Raw genomic sequence first — 18,015 nt, forward strand, 5'->3', positions numbered from 1 at the left:
TATAAGTTAAATGAGGCTAGTATTTCAAAGCCGATATGATCTAACTTGCTTGTTAATTTCTCTCATGTAATTTTAAAGGCAAACAAAGCAACTTGATTTATATTGTATATTCAAAAAATAATAAAAATTGTTAATATGAATATAAGTAATTTCTTAATAACAATATACTGTTAAGGGTCTAAACAGTAAAAATATACAATATTATTTAAATTGAAAATAATTTCTCACTAAATATACATATAAAAATCGCGGAAATTTGAATCTCATATCTTTTCCATAAGGTGCCGCGGTAATCGGACATCTGTCGGATTTTTAAAATTAGCTACGTTTTTTCTTTGCATGTCAGGGTTGTAATCTCCAGAACCGTACATTAGCCAGTTTGCATTCACATTTGCAGGTACTTGCCCCGACGTAACCTGCACCACCGTAGCATTAAATCCTGTATTGTTCTCTCCTTGCGAAATTTCATTTCCTCTCAATTTATCACCATCAGAAAGAATAATATTGTTCACACAAGCTCTTTTCCCCTTATCAGCAGCTTTATCCGTATCAAAGAATGATTTCCAATACCCTGGCACTACATAATCGGTTGTACTGTTTATACTAAACAGCCTTTCAAGGTATGCCCTCTTGGTGAGAGCATCACGGAGAACGGCAGCCCTTTTGTGGTTTGCAATTTCGAAACGATTCTTCAAAATCCGTGAAACCAATAATAGCAGGAATAGGAATAACGCGACAACAACACTCATGCCAATAACTGCGCAGGTACAGATAAACTGCCAGAGCAGGTGCACCCCAAGTATCTCTATCCTTGCCGTGTATCCAAAATTTTCCTTTTGTGCCGCTAGTGGACACACCATTACACCTATAAATCCGCATATCAAATGAGACGAAACAAAACTGCAAGGGTCTTCAAGGGCAGTGTTATGTATCAGTTCTGCGAAGAAAAAGAAAACGATGGACGTAATTATTGATATCATAATCGTAACTGAGGGGGTATAAAGGTTGATAGCAGCTGCGATTGATATTAATCCTGCTACGCCTCCTTGGACGCTTCTAATTATCCTCCTGTGGTGGGAAATGTCACGGAAGATGATGCATTGGAAGATAGTCACAGTAAAAATGCCTATAAAATTTTGTAAATATGCTATTTCAACAATATAGTTTAGTTTTACCTGCTCCAACAGCTAAAAAACCATTGATGACAATGAGTGCGACGTTTTCATTATTCACTTCGTACATCGGCAGTGCAAATATGATATAGTTGAAGATAATTAGAAGATATCCGATTACAGTAATTATTACGTGTTCGGTACCAAAACTTAATCCGTCTATTTCTCTCAGCTTTAAAATTCTTCTGCCCAGAAAGAGTGAACCTATCAACAAATGTTTTTCAAGATAAACGAAAATTCATGGCGAATTTTACTTCAATGTCCACCAGATTTCGTTTACCTGTCGTTCCGAGAATAACGCTGGGGATATGAAGCGCGAGGACACCAGCATGATCTTGCACTGACACATCGACGTTTAAAAATTTGGAGAGTCTCATCCACCCACTCTCGTGCCAGATCCAGTGCATCAAGAAAGGTTGGAATATGCCACTGTAGAACGCCGTCAATAACATTCCACCAACCAGTTTAGTTCTCCCGACGAGAAATGAGGACATTTGGGCTGTTGCAAGCAGAATGCTGCAGAAACCTTAAAAATATATCATAATGGACAGTTTTTTTAAGAAAAACATTTGTTGTAGGGATACCACCTATCAGGGAAAGATTTGAATCTTGAGTCATCGAAGAGACATCGTCCCATTTCCACTTGCCAAGACTAATCCAACCCTCTGCTGTGCTAGTGCGGAAAGCTATCAGATTGCCTATTAAGCCGTACGAAAGAATTCCTACAGAGATCTCCAAGAGGTTATAGACTACTATCGAGTACACGTTTTCCACGGGTATGCTGCCTACGTGAATGAAAATGAAACCAACTCTCGACGCAAAAGCTAAAAAAGGTTGTAAAAATGCCAGTTACTAATTCTTACTGATCTTGTTATTCCAGGCGATATTTTGCTTCTTGAATCAGTTGAAATACCTTCGGAATCGTCAAACACCAACAGTGTCTCGGATATGAAGAGAGTGACGGACAAAATCCAAAGTAAATATTATGTAAAAGACTTTTGTTAAAACGAATTTATTTTACAAAGGTTTTTCCTGCTTTGCATAATAAAATTATAAAAAAACCGACGTAAAGTTACATGTTCGTCAGTGTTTCTCTCAAGTGACGTCATCACATGCGCGTAGAGACACCATATTACATTCGAAAAACGTGGGACATTGGAAAGGAAGAAATTCATGAACCCCTTAGACTGCTAAATGTTCATACACACTTCAATGAAACCATGAAATTGTTAATGACATACAGCTTACCTAAGACGCATTTGAGCACAAGATATGGCATAAGGGTATGCCCTTCACTGTCGCGAGACCTTGAAAATTCTGCTTTAAAAACCTCATAATAATCGCGTTCGGGATCGAAATTTTCATTCATCTCTCCTAACGTCAATATGACAGTGTAAATAAGACAGATCACATGACTAACTAGATTACAACATAATCCCCAATTCACGTCAAGGATCTCGCCCTCTAGCGGAAATATTTTGTACTTAAGAAAGCAAATAAACAAACCATGGAGTTGTGTTGAAAACCAATTTCAAATTAATGATAAACCTTTCGCAATAATTTGTTATACAGGGTGTAATTTTAAGTGGGGGAGTCAGTTTTTTAGGGGTATTAGTACTTGTTTCCCTGAATACGAATCTGAAGTTCTTTTTTTTTAATCAGATAAATGGTCGAGTTAGTTTTTCAAAATGCATTTTAATACTTTTGACGCCAGTTTCATGTATTACAAATGCATGAATTGTAGGCAACCACAGTGCATGTGAAGGGAGACACTGCGGGTTAACGTTACCAGAAGAAAGGGCCCTAGCCGGCGGGGCCCAGCCAGGACAAAAGGAGGTACCACAAAACGCCTACACCGGCCGCATTTGCGGTCGGGGTAGACGACGGATGGGGCCCACCTACGAAGGCTGTCCAGGCCTACACGAGATGAGGCAGGATAAAGAGGGATAATCCCCCTCGATCCCAAATCATTGAGGCCAATTTCTAGCCATGGAATAATGGCGCGTGTTGCAAATTGATTGGTTGTCAAAGAAACTACATCATGGCAACAAATGTATATTTATATTACAATGTAGGTAATATAATTTACTTTAATATCTTTATTTACAAACAATTTACACAATAAGTTACAATGTCACAAACATATGTTTTAAAGTATATAAATTACAACACACCGATGAAAACTCGAAAAATTACACGAATATATGAAGAGAAAACAAATGTATATGTATTTTTTTTTGGGCAAGAGCACTAGCAGAAATTATATTGATATTTTAAAGATTTTTATTTTAGTTGTTGGTGATCTATTACCACAGAATTAAAACAAACCAGAGAGGACCTGAACTTTTTATAGATAGGTTTTAAGGGAATAAAGGAACATGACCTTGAACAAGTCGCCATATTGAATAGTAGATTATTCTCCGTTCTGTGGATCTGCGAGTCCGGCGGGATTTTTAAATATCTTCGACGGCAACTCTCGTTCTATAACCGTACCGATTTGTTTATAAACTGTAATATTACGAGAGTAAGAACGTTTACAAAAAACAAATGCGGAACATTACAAATTAAAGGTGTTTCAAAACAGTATCTTTACTATAACTGTGTATATGTAGTGAAAGTGAAATCAAAATAACTTCTGTAGTACCAACAAGCCCCAAATACGAACCATTTTATTACTCGTAGAGTTTCATCTAAAAAAATTGAAACAGTAGAGCAAAAGCTCATGAAAAAGGCACACTAATAATTAAAATATCTTCGCATACTTTGGCGAATTGATAGATCGAATTTAACACAGATACTCAATCACTGAGATTTTACTTAATAAAAAAATATCATTTAAATATGTATATGTATACACAAAATTATCATTTTCTTAAATTTAAACACATATTTTCTTTTGATGTAAATAAAGTTTTTTTAATTAACACAGCCACACACAAAAAAAGTTGTCTGTACTTTTCTTGCGACATATGTTATCCGCAGTATTTTTGCCTCCTGATCACTAATCAGGTGTCAGAATTGAGCTATCACATCACAGGAATTTTCTAACCTCAAAGAACAGGTCAAAAATAGCAAAAATTCACGAAAAAGTGCTAGGAAAAATACAAATTTTTTTTTAATCCTCGGTCAAAATTGATGGTTATTTTTCTAACCTCAAAAAAAAACAGGTCAATTAAGGTCAGATATCACGAAACAGATTCGCGCAAAATTAGGTATACGGGGGTTTTCGGGATCGCTGATCACGGATCAGAGATCAATTTTGCAAAATTCGAGATGGCGGATCCAAGATGGCCGACCAAATTTAAAAAAAATAACACATTCGCGTCAAATTTGGAATACGGGGGTTTTCGGGGTCGCTGATTGCGAATTCGAGGTCAGAATTGCGAAATTCATTTTGTAATAATTTTGTTTACTTTATAACCGGAGTACCCAATCATATTTTAACCTTTTTAAATTACATAGGTAATTGATTAAATTTTTAATAACGAAGTTTGTAAATCTCGGATTCGTGATCAGTGACACCGAAAACCTCCTTATACCAAATTTGGCGCGAATCTGTTATTTTTTGAAAATTCGTGATATCTGACCACAATTGACCTGTTTTTTTGAGATTAGAAAACGAACCATCAATTTTGACCACGTTCGGCGAGGTCTTAATAATATAAATGAACATTTGAATATAGAAAAAAACTTTTTAGCATGTTTCCTAGCACTTGTTCGTGAATTTTTGCTATTTTTGACCTATTTTTTGAAGTTAGGAAATTTCTGTGATGTGATAGCTCAATTCTGACACCGGATTTGTGATCAGGAGCGAAAAATATTACGGATAACATATGCCGCATGAAGAGTACAGACTTTTTTTTTGTGGCTGTGTAACCATTGTGTAACAGTGACAATTGTATCAATATTCCATTTTTTAACAACCGCAACAACAAAAATTAAAATTATATGAAAGGATGCCTTACAAAACATATTTTATTTTGAAAAAGTATAGTTTATCATTAATTTTTTCTATTTATAATGCAATAAACCCATAGACACGCTTCTAATTTACTAGCAGGGTTTTTAGGAACTTTAACACGTTCACAGTTTTAGTGGGTTATTATAAGCTCATTTGGATAACCACACAAGAAGTTGTAACTCCAAACTTTCGCATAATAACTCAGAACTTAATTTATCATGGAAGGGTTTTGTGGAGGATAAGAAGCAGTTCCCAAACTTTTAAATGAGTTTAGCTCGAAGCCGTTGTTAAAGCTAAGTCAGTTAATGAAATTTTAGAGAAAAAAAATGACCAACTATACTTTGTCTATAACAGTACCTACTACACGCAGAAAAATATAAAAAGAGAAAGTATAACGAATAACCTTACAGATCTACGAACTTGGAAGGGGAGGAGGGAGAAATCTCAAACGCCTTTCAGTATTTCAGTTTATAAAAAATTTCAGAGTATGCTCTATCTCCAGTTGGCACTATACGTAGTAGAAGAGAAATATAAAGTTTGAATCCAAAAGCATTGTGCTGGCCTGAAGTCCCACAGGACGACATACTAGGACTATTTACACGTCTCCGTGGATTTTCCGGGGCAGCGTTTTTTTACTGACAGGTATATTTTATATTAAAGCTTTGAAACATGCAAAAATGATTGTTTTTACGTTACGTAAGAAACAGCGTCGAATCACAGCGAAAATGTGCTCAATTTTACAGGTGCGAGAGTGCAATATTTACTCTAGGAACTAACCCTCGTAATATCTATCGAAATTTAACTAAACGCCCAACTAGAATAATATATGGGTTAAGTATAAAATATTAAAGCTAAAATTTAATTAAAAATATTTTATTGGTGCAAATGGTATTCGTCCGAAAATTGAGTGAGAGTGGGAACGAACTGCACACATGAGAATTATTTTATAATCGAACCAATAAAGATTTATTTGAACAATCGTTTGTGAGTGTAATAAAACAGTATTTTAAACTTCAGATATATTTTTTTGGTTAACAACACGATCTGATAATGTCTTTTCGGTGAACGCGATATTATGTAACACGGTGCAGTTTATATCCACTGCAAAGATTTGAAAGTAAATTCTAACAACTGCACTATTATTATAAACTTAGTAGCAACAAAAGAAAAACAAATGACAATCCCGGCTAAATAAAAATAACTAGATTTCAGGTATTATTTTCTGAACCTCTCGTGCAATTAACACTCTCCCTAAGGGTAACCGCAAACTGCACCAGGAAATTAATGTAAAAACTCGGGATTTACAAATTTTAAGGCCAATTGAAAATAACAATTTAATATTCGTTAAGAAGCTTACAGGACGGATTTTGTGCTGAAATTTCTATGTATTTACATGTATAAGGAAGCTTAAGCATATATTTCGAGGATTTAAAATTCTAAAGGTGATTTACTTAACAATTTAATGAAGGAAACTCATCAGTCACATCCATTGATCGATCGAGGATATCACAAAAATGGGTACATGATTTGATAGTATGAGGTTAATATAAAAAATCTAAATACGAGTTCTTTAAAATCGAAACTCAGGCTTACTGAAAAATTGGTATCAACAATTGGTACTTCTCGTAATTTGTTCTTATTAAGTGAAAACATTTTCTATAATCGAGGAGTCCCTGCTTGCGTTGCTCTGAATATTCACAATTATTTTATATAATCTAAAACGTTTATTTGGTCTTATTAAGCATTTATTTAATTTAAATATCTATTTGCTCCTAATTAATATATAGTTACTCGATATCCTTGGTGGTGTCGGAACTTCGTATTCACACAGTTCTTTCATTTTCACATATACAAAAACGTTAAAATCTTATTTTTTTTTTTCATTTTTCACCGATTAACATACCTAATCCAATATTCTGATTCACAGCTGGTATAAAGGCAAGAAATTTAAGATTTAAAAACTAAATGGTGATGTGTTTTATAAATTTCTTAGTAGCAAATGCTTGTTGTAGCAATAAAAATGGCTGCTTGTAAAAAAAGTAAGGTTAGGGTTTCTTTTATTAAGAAAGCGTAGAACGGCCATTCATTTCTTATCAAATTTTGAGTGCAAATTTGAAATTTCATGCCCGAATCAAAATTCGAACTGAAATTTCGAATTATTTATTGGTATTTCGTTTTAAAACTGAAAATTTCGTGCTTGAATTCGAAATTTGAACCAAAATTTCGGTTTTCAGTGTGACATTCCGAACTTTAAATTTCGTTAGAACAAAAACTTCGTGCAAGAACTCAAAATTTAAATTGACATTTCGAGTTCGAATAGAAAATTTAGTGTTTAAAAATTAATTACTGGTATTTGATGACAGAGCTTGCAATTTTGTTTGAATTCGAAATATGAACTGCAATTTTGAATTCCATGAAGAAACTTCGAATTAAACACGAAGGTTCTAGTTTCAATATAACTTTTGAGTTCGAATCTTAAATTTCGTGTTAGAATTCGAAATATAAACTAAAATTTCGAGTCTCAATGCTGAAATTTAGTTCGAATAAAAAAATTCGTGTTAGAAGCGCGATATTTCGAGTTTAAATATGAAATTTCGAATTTAACAAGATAGCTCGAACAAGAATTTCGAATTTCAACATGAACTTTCGAGTTTGAACAGGAAAACTTTCGAATTTGAAAATTATTGATTGTGGTGATAAAATTGAAAATTTTCCGGTTGAATTTGAAATTTGTACTGAAATTTCGAGTATCAATCATTTCGAGTTCGAATTTTAAATTTCTTATTTCAATAAGAAATTTAGTTCGAATAAAGAATTTCGGGTTAGAATTCGAAATTTCGAGTTTTAATAGGGATTTTCGAATTTTATAAGAATTTCGAGTTTGAACACGAATTTTCAGTTTTAATATGAATTTTCGAATAAGAACAAAAAATTTCGTGAAAATTATTTTTTGGTATTTGGTAACGTAACTTGAAATTTTGCAGTAAAATTCGAAATTTAAATTCCAAGTAACAATATGAAATTCTCTATTCCAATTAAATTTCATATTGAGACTCGAAATATCAGTTTATATTTCGAATTCCAACACGAAATATATAGTTCGAACTCGAAATGTCACATTAAAACTTTAAATTTCCAGTTCTAACTCGAAATTTCGAATTTCAATGGGACATTTCGAATTTGAATATAAATTTAATTCGAAAAGGGAATTTCGTAGTATAACTCAAAATTTCGTGTTAGAACTCGAAATTTTGAGCTGAATTCAATGAGAATTTGAGAAACAGAAAATTTCGTGTTTGGTATTGAAATGTTGTGCTTGAATTCGAAATTTTAAATGGAATTTGGAATTCCATTCAGTTCGAATAGGAATTTCGTGTTAGAACTCGACATTTTAAGTTTAAATATGAAATTTCGAGCATAACAAAGAATTTCGAGTTCAAACTCTAAAATTTGGTGTTCGAAATCAGTTTAAAATTTAAAACGGGAAATTTCGTACTTTTAACATGAAATATTGAATTTCAACACGATATTTCGAGTTTCAACAAAAAATTTCGAGTTCCCAATTTCGACGCTTTCGTAATAGTTATTTTTTAAATTTAAATAATTGCAATTGTAGCAGTAGGATTCAAAAGCAATTTCAAGAGGAAAAGGGGTTGCGCATAAACGACAGCTCTTCTCAACCTTCGCCTTCGAAACAACTCGACGTTTCGAGTGCCTGTCGCGCACACTCAGAGACTTCATCCTTAAGTATTAAAAATTTGAGCTTCGGTAAACACCCATTGCCGAAACAAAGCAATGGCCATCATCTACATAACTATCCCTATCGATATTCAATAAATAAATAATTTAATTTTGAGGATTCAAAGAAAAACGTGGTACTTGCGCCGGTCCATCAAACTTTGGTCGCACCTTTCGGCTCCGCCTTGGGCTCGGTCTTCTCGGCGGCGGCGGCGGCGTCCTTAACCGGTACCGCTTCCAGGATGGGAGCGGCCGTCCGCGTTGACGGCGCGCCCGGTTTGGGTTTCAGGGGGTTGCGCAATTTTTTTAACGTGTACTGGAGCTTCGCCGCCTCCTGTTTCAGCATGTTGTACTGGTTCAGGTCGAGGCCCAGCTGTTTCGACCTCTTGTGGATGATCAGGAGGTGTTGGCGGTCCCTCACGTCTTGGAGGACGTATTCCTAAAATATATTGCTCTTTTAATCATATCCCACTTCTGATTACGACATAGGTTAAGCTACCGCGATGTATTACAAAACAATCGTGTAAAAGAGTGTCAAGAACTCAATATGCTGGTGACTTTGACCTTAAGTTTCAAGGCGAAACCAAGGACAACTTCAGAATATTAAATGGAACACTATATTTTTATGCATCCTAGAAAAATTGTTTGAATCATTATTGAAGTCAGTTAGTATACAGACCGCAACGACGGAATTTGAGAAAATAAACTAGTGTTTCTAAAGTTCAAAGGTAGTCTCCACCGTTCCATTCAAAATTACAACACCCCGTATATGTGATTTCAGTTGTAAAATTGCAGACGTGACAATTTGTTTTTATACTAGAAACGCTATCCATCTATCAAGGATATAGTGGTTTGGTCTTCAAGTGAGGAGAGAAACTCTAAGTAGCATGGAAAACTTTATTCTGCTAATTTCGCTAGTAACACGAGACACAACCGAGCAGGAAGTAGGCTTCAAGACTTTTCCTTCGTGTCTCGAAATGTTTTCGGTTTTTATCCTTGTCCTCAGGTACTTACTTTTATTACCCTATCCTAATTAACACTTATCCGGTTACCTACTCGGTTTGTGCTTATGTACCCTAGTAAGAAAAAACTAATTTATGTTTACAGCCTACTTATTCAAATCTCATTTGCTAAATACATTTATTTGGGATAATCTCGGACAATTCAAAGTATAATTTATATGGCTCGTAAATTCCCGGAAAGCAAAATAGATTTAATTGGGACAGGTACTAAATGTAATTGTAGCGTACCGCTACAAGGATATCAAAAATAGGAACTAAAATGACTACTATCGCGGATTATAAAGTCTTAGTCTGTACCACTGGTAGTGACGTCACTAGGCACTGACGCGTAAGATGTGAGGCTAAGTATTGTTAAGTGGTAATTGTGCATCCTAAGTACGCTTTGACTTACCTCTTTCGTAAGGACGAAGTAGGCGTAGCACGCCATGGCAGTGCCGTACGTCACGAAGTAAGTGACGGGTTCCATGATATCCCAGGAGTATTCCCACCAAGTCAGCCTGGCTAAGATGCCGAATTGGACGGACATTAGCCCCAGCCCGGCCCAGGATAACCAGTTGCCCCGTCGATGGGCTATTAGCTCTATCTCGTTCTTTTTCTGTAACAAGGGTAGACACAAACTAACGATCCATTTTCAATTTTTTTTATTGTATAATAATAAGAGGGTTGTAAGGATTTTCATTTTAAGCGACATGGTTGTTAAGCGTTAATGACCTCGAGTATGATAAATGACAAAGTCCTACAACACCTATCAATATCGGTTAAAATATATTTAAATGAGCCCACCTTCTTTCCCGATACATTGCCCCGGGGTATGATAAATCGTCTTTTTAAGTAAAAAAATGTAACAAAAAAAGGCGACACTAATGATCGTATTAGCCATGCAAATCTGCTTTTCCCCGATCAATTTGAATACTACTCGAGATTTTTGAGGTTATTACGGGGTCGGGATATTTACACCAGGAAACTTAGCGAAAATAATAGAGAAACTCGAAAAAAGTCCTAACCGCGAGATTATTGTAAAATTGTCTAAAGGAACATAATACAAGACATCTCTCGTCTCGTGAGTCAAAAACTTTTATTAGTTAACTTTTCTATTTAAACAAATAAGTGAGGAAACAGTTTTTTCACTTTGCAGGGAAAACCATCAATTTTAGCGAAAAGTGATTCTTAGACAGCTTGTAGGGAGTAAAATTATCTACAAAATGAGATTTGTTAAATTAAAATCGGTTAATAAACAAAAAAGTTATTGCAAAAAAACAAGAAAAGTGCCCATTTTTTAATTTGTTTATAACTATCGCATTTATTGTTAAAATTTTATAAAACCTATGACAAGTTGAGGGTTTTCTCATACTTTAAGTGTGCCAAAAGTGGGCGCTGTAGGTGCAACAGTTTTCGCACAATTCAATTTGTTTATAGAGGAGGCTCCAAAAGTTATGAACTTAAAGCCTCTGTACAGGCGTTAATTTTCAACCAAACATGATTCTGAGAGCGTCATTGTAATCTTTGTAACCTATTGTAACCTAACTGTAACCTATTAAAAAATATCACCGTTTTTTTGACATTAACATTCTCAAATTGTGCATTAAAAAACCGTGCGCTTTTCGTTTATAAACAATTTGAATAAAATTGTTGTTATTTATGCTACCTCACCGAAAATAGATGCAATTGATAGCTGGCAAAAATATACAAATTTAAAAAAAGCACCCTCTACGACCAACAGGAGCCAAGATAAGAATTCTTTTTTTTTTAAATATAAAATGTAATAAGATGTACTAAGGTTTTGGAGGAAGTTGTGGGAAAAGGGAATACATTTGAATTAGTCACTGTTGTGATTGTTTAAATGAATTATTAGTACGTTATTTAGTTTTATTTTTACTTTTTACAATTTGTCTCAGGGAGACTGGGCGTTTTTTATTTTTTGTTCGTATTTTTTCTTACTAAAATTATTTGGATTAACTTTTTTCATGCCGTGGTGCGCGTTTTTCGATTACCTTATAAGAGACTAAGTCACTGACAGTTATTACAAATAGTATAACAATGATGAACTTGTAAATGTACGGTTAATGCCCGCAAAATATTGCAGAAGTATCGCGTCGTTATGTAAAACAATTTTCTGTGAGTTTGGAACAATTCCTGACTAGTCGACAAACTACTTTTCCAACATCCATCCTTACTCCCGCTCCAGATAAAATATAAAGCTTTCATAAGGAGGCCGAATACATTTGCTGACGTTTCTAGGCGTAACGTTGCATTTCCCTCTTTTTCCTCGTCCCCATGGCCTAGATCAGATCCAGCCAAAAGCTCCAACAGGTCATGAAATAGGTCAGGACGATGAAACGCCGCACAGCGTTCCGCAGAAATATCACGTTTTTGTCGCAGGGCGGGCCTTATTATGGGCACCTGGGCCAAATGTCAATTTAGGAGACTTTATGAGAGGTCCTTTTAATGCCGATTCGAAAAGGCCCCGCGAATCGATGAAAGCCTTTGGAGAAGGCGTGTGGATAGAGGCAGATAGATTTTTTTTGCAAACATAATTATTTGTTTTGATACTCATGAAAATTTGTCTGTAAACTGAATTTCTCTGTGCAATAATATTTGGAGAATCATCGAATTTAATACTGCTAATTGTCATAACACCGTGTATAATTTGAAATCAGACACCGAACGACATTGAACAGGGAGCGTAAAAATTCTGTCCTGGCGGTGGTCCAAATGATCGGAATCATTCAGAGAAAATATACCCGCCAGCTGCCGTCTGCGTTAAATATACAACGAAAACTGCTTATGGCGATGATAAAGTCGTTGTGTTCCAACAGGGGAATCGACGACTAAATTTCGAATCGCCCATTTATCTAACCACTTCGCCTTGTACCATCTCCCTGATATCAAAAACGGGCGAGGGCTTTTTGATCTACAATTGATGAGATATTTCCTCTAAACCGTTACACTAAATCCCCAGGCTATAACGGCAAATTGCGACACAAACAATATTGAATTGATGGCTCTCTCACAGACTGTTTTTTTTTTTGTTTAAAGTAGGGGTCATGATCAGAGACGGAATTTTCTTCAAAAATTTAATAGCGATATATATAAGTAAACGGGACAAATCGCAAATTAACGCTCACAGAACAGAACACAATTTAAAAAAAATAGTATTTTTATATGCGCGATATGAAAAAGCCAAAATTACAAATGTTCATGGCGATACTTTTTTAAAATCCATTTTATTTCCATGAAAGGTAATCATTTATGCATACGCACCAATGAATTGTGAGTTTGCCAAGTTATATGTCGAGAAAATTATATAGGATAAGGCCTCTATCTTTTAGTTTAATATTGCGGGTTAGATCTAACTATAGTAACTGATTTTAAGAGAAAAATCTTAAAAGGTTGAAAAATTCATTTCACGACATTAAATAGTATCGCAAAATTTAAAATTGTATGGTACTTTTCAAAAAACAAATTTGTAAAATTATTCAGGAAATTACTTAACAAGTAAAATGATAAACAGTTAATTACTAAAAAATACGTCAAACAAAAGTTGTCATGGCCTTCCCCATCCCGTTACATAGTAAAGATTCAACTGTTAACTACGGTACATTAAAAATTACTTACTTTGATGCAGAAATATGTCGTAATAAAATAAAACACTTCCTACTAAAATATAGTAATTTTCAAAGGACTAACTTGTTTACTGCAAACCGCAACGAATGTCTCGAGAATCATATGAAGAACAATTGAACTTTGACTTTATAAGTTGGCCAATGTGAATAAAAAGAAACAGAACAGGATGCCATACACATTTTTATAGAAATATTTTTAAATTTCTTTGTCCAAAAAATTGCTTGTTTATTGAGCATTTTCCTCTTTTTTACACAAAAAGTTAGAGTTTAAGAATTCTGTGTAACAGCGGCAACACTGCACAGATAATTTTCCGTTCAGGATAGGCAAGAGAAGCCAGTGGTTCTCAACAAGTTCTATATTAAAAAATCATGCGTAACTGAAGAGGTTCCAAAAGTTTTCACCAGATCAATGTATCAAAAAATGTTTCTGCCAATCGGGTTTTTGAACCTCGATTTATTTACTTTTCAAATATATTCTCCAAGTTCATAACCACCCCGTACAATCCTTGTTCTTGAAGGCAACAATGACTAAAATATGTTTCTGTAGAAGTTTCATTTTGATTTTACTTTGTTATGGATATCTATTAAATTTACGCTTAAGAAAACCTCCGAGTACACCGACAAAAGTGTTTTGTTTGAATATAACAAATTCAATTTCAACATTTACTTCACTGCGTGTCGAAATCCAAGCACGTACAAATTTACCCGACTACTTTTAAAAACCAAACCGAGTAATCTCGAACAAATAGACATGTGTTTACGTTTTCCTTATGTGCAACTCGATGTACTCGCCAGAGTGCTCTAGATAATAGATTTTCGCGGACTGAAAATATTCTTTTCGCACTTCTCTCTGCTTCTCTGGTAAAGTCTCGTTGCATTTACGCATTCAGTTGTGCAATGACAAAAGACAAAATGTAGCATCCAGTTTATAATCTAAATTTAAAATCACATTTCCTAGAACAAACTGTGATACAAGAGAAAAAAAAGTATCAAAGTTACATGGTACGTGATAATGGATTTGATTTCAATATGTTTATTAAATAACATTAAACATCTTTCAGGCTTTAATCAAAAGACTATTGCAGAACGTGGATATATCAAAATTTGGGGTATGCTGAGAGCATTTCTGAAACGTGACGGCTATACACCTAACAAGTCAAACGTTTTTACAAGAGAACAAGTCAACGATTTTCTCGTTCAGGCACACGATAACACATATTTATTTGCTAATGAAGGTAGTGACGGTCTTAGGCATTGCAGATGGAAATTCTCAAGAAATATATCAAGATTAGATTGGAAATTAAATCTGAAATTTCACGCTTTTTTATGCGCTATCAAGCAGGTAGATGTTGCAACCAACCAGTCTGCACAGTTTTTGAAACTAGAACATCCTGAAACATATACAGGCCACTCATTCCGAAGAACATCGGCAACGTTACTGGCTAATACAGGAGTTGATGTATTAACAATTAAGAGACATGGTTAAAAACAATGTATTAATAGTCTATTTGCTATAGTGGGAACAGATAAACATTATAGGAAGTAGTAGTGTTATTTTGACCTTATAATTTATGTGTCACCCTGTATATTTAATTTAGGTAGCTAACAACTCGATTAAAGCAAATTGATTAACGGCAGTCAGAACGAACAAAACCCCGGCAGAACAACGACCATTGATTCCACCACAACAAAAAAACGGAAACTTAATTTTCGGACGGATTTATTACGCAAATTTGCATTTGTTGAATTCCAAATGCGGGTATTTAATAAAACAAATAATTTATGCGTGCGGCGAGGCGATTTCCTTTACAAAAAATACAAATCCGGTTAGGAAAGGGACACGCGATGGGTCGGGGCACGCTTGGGCTTGGGGGATCGACTTAAAAATCGCCCACGTCGAAGAGGTTCTGGTTTATGATTCCGGTCTCGCCCGAAGTGGGAAAACTGAGGATTGAAAACATTTCTAGGGTGCTCCATTACAGGATTTGTGGGATTTGAGAGTGTTTGGGAGAAGCAGTGTCGTACCCTTCCTGCCCATTTAGGAAATAAGATCTGATATGTTCGCAGGTTGTTAAGAAGGGTCGTTTCACATTTTTTTTTTTTAAGTTTGCGTAACATATTTAATATTACGATTTGAAAGTTGTATTTAATGTTTTTTAAAACTATTTTAGTTCATTAACAACGATGGTAAGTATATACAGGATGTAACTTCAAACGAGGAACATTTTTTAGGAGTTAAACTATGTATTATTTTTTTAATCAAACTTATTTTTAACGTTCTTGTCTACGCCGTCATTGGGCTGCACCCGAACCCAATTGTCGCGCGTCCGTATCAGCATTAACTTTTTGTTGCCTTTTTAAACCAACTGTATGAAATAATGGAGTGGCAGAGAGCGAAACTGCAATGGAAAATAATTTTGTAAAAACAAATCGTTTTTATACAGGGTGTATCTAAATAACACCGAAAATATTAATAGGGGTCTTTGGTATAAAATTTTTTGAAAAAACCCTCCCCTGAAAAGTTACGCCCCTCCTAAAATTACAAAAAAAAAAGTGTTTTTCTTTTTTATCTTCCACGTACATCAAGCTAAAGAAACCAAACTTGGTGAACATTATCTGTCAATAAAACTACTTTTTGAATTTTTTTCAACCCTGAACTATTTTTGTAAGGGGTTGAAATAATCAACCCCTATGACATTTTTTCTTATAATTTTTTTTTCGATAAAATTTNATATTTAATATTACGATTTGTAAGTTGTATTTCATGTTTTTTAAAACCATTTTAGTTCATGAACGACGATGGTAAGTATATACAGGATGTAACTTCAAACGAGGGACATTTTTTAGGAGTTAAACCATGTATTATTTTTTTAATAAAAATAATTTTTAACATTCTTGTTTACGCCGTCATTGAGCTATTCCCGAACCCAATTGAACGCGCATGCGTATCAGAATTAACTTTTTGTTACCTTTTTAAACCAACTGTATGAAATAATGGAGTGGCAGAGAGCGAAACTGCAATGGAAAATAATTTCGTAAAAACAAATCGTTATTGCGACATGTTATTTTAAAGTCGCCATGTTTCTTTTGATTTCAATGTAGACGAAGAGTAGGACATTAGAAAAAATCGAGTATTTTTAAAAAAATAATATTTTTTATATGACTTATTAAATATTAATTAATACTCGTGTGTGGATACTTACTTAGGAAAGTTAAATCAGGTGCTACTAAAAAGTAATAAAACTCTAAATAAGATACAGTATGATTTTACACTTTTTTCCAAAACATAAAACAACGAAATTGAACCGCGACTGATACGCACGAAATGAAAACTATTACACGATAGTAATGCCATATATAACTGCATAGTTAAATTTCTGTGTGATATTATGAAAAAAAAACAAGTTCGTGTGATATTTTTAAATTAACTTCATACGCAGATAATCACAAATCACATTTTTAGTTCCACGAATTAAATAAAGAGAAAACACCCGAATTTTAATCCAAAACCTGGCCCGCGAGAAACGGAGAATGGGTGAGAAACTGGCGATACATACATTACCTTCAAAAAAAGCATTATACTAATGGCCTAACAAGGGAAAATAACGGCACCCCGAGGTTTTCAAGTCGGACATTATCCCCCAGCTTACGCCCAGAAAGTTTCCACGTAGTTCGCAGGGCCATCTTTTTCACGAAAATTTACAACTTTCGAGGCCGATGGAAAAGTTTGAGGATCCCGCTATAAGTTTCGGGGGGATTTGGTGATTATTGACAACTGTCTTGTCCGTTTTGATCTTAAAAGAATGTTGCACGTGAGAAAAGTTCCGCACCCTAGCAGAATTTAGAGAGAAAAACGCGTTTCTTTTTACTAAATGTGTAAAATGCTTGTTTGTGCGGGGAAGGTGTGGTACGCTATTATTCTGTGGGTCGTGAAAGGAAATAGCTTTTAGGTATGGTTGAAAGGTAATTAAATTTTTGACGAAACATCGACTCACCTCTTCTAAAGGCAACAGTTCTTGCTGGATCTGCTCGAGCTGCATCGTCAGTTCCATTTCTTTCGTGAATTGGTGCTCCTGTACGTGTAGAGCTGCGTATAATTCGTTTACTAAGGTCTTCACGTCGTTAAGTCTGTAAGGGAAAGGATGTAATCAAATTACTTATCTAGAAAAAACGATTATAACTTTGTTCTTCGGGGAAAAATAATTTCAAACACATTTTCCGTAATACTGCATTAATTGTTATTGCGAGACAAGAAATATGATAAATACAGGGTGTAACTAAATAAGTGTAAAACATTTAAGGGGGTGATTCCTCATCGAAAAAAAGATAGGATCTTTCATATAAAGAAACTTCATTGGAGCATCCCTTGTTAAGATACAGCCCCTTAAAGGGGGTACATAAAATTTGTTTAACAATTTTTTTCACAAGCACTAAACAAGTTACAATATTGAAATTAACCTGACATTTTCTACTACCAAAAAGACACTTAGCCAGTAATT

The 18,015-nt window shown here is 34.6% G+C and overlaps 2 protein-coding genes across 2 annotated transcripts; both read right to left on the bottom strand.

The window, feature by feature from the left end:
• Positions 1-263: 263 nt before the first annotated feature.
• Positions 264-2,541, bottom strand: LOC108914293 (ammonium transporter 2-like). Its single transcript, XM_018720066.1, has 5 exons — positions 2,421-2,541; positions 1,757-1,996; positions 1,453-1,698; positions 1,176-1,376; positions 264-1,126 (listed from the first exon to the last, which is right to left on the bottom strand). Exons 1-5 carry the CDS (start codon positions 2,539-2,541, stop codon positions 264-266), a joined length of 1,671 nt encoding a protein of 556 aa, XP_018575582.1.
• A 5,521-nt stretch (positions 2,542-8,062) lies between these two features.
• LOC108914294 (calcium uniporter protein, mitochondrial) lies at positions 8,063-17,644 on the bottom strand (the record flags this gene model as incomplete). Its single annotated transcript, XM_018720067.1, has 3 exons — positions 8,063-9,310; positions 10,285-10,488; positions 17,512-17,644. Coding segments are annotated over 3 exons (622 nt in total), but the record flags the coding sequence as incomplete, so codon positions are not given.
• Between the last annotated feature and the right edge of the window lie 371 nt (positions 17,645-18,015).

Source organism: Anoplophora glabripennis, unplaced genomic scaffold, assembly GCF_000390285.2.
Source record: "Anoplophora glabripennis isolate ALB-LARVAE unplaced genomic scaffold, Agla_2.0 scaffold990, whole genome shotgun sequence".
NCBI lineage: Eukaryota > Metazoa > Arthropoda > Insecta > Coleoptera > Cerambycidae > Anoplophora > Anoplophora glabripennis.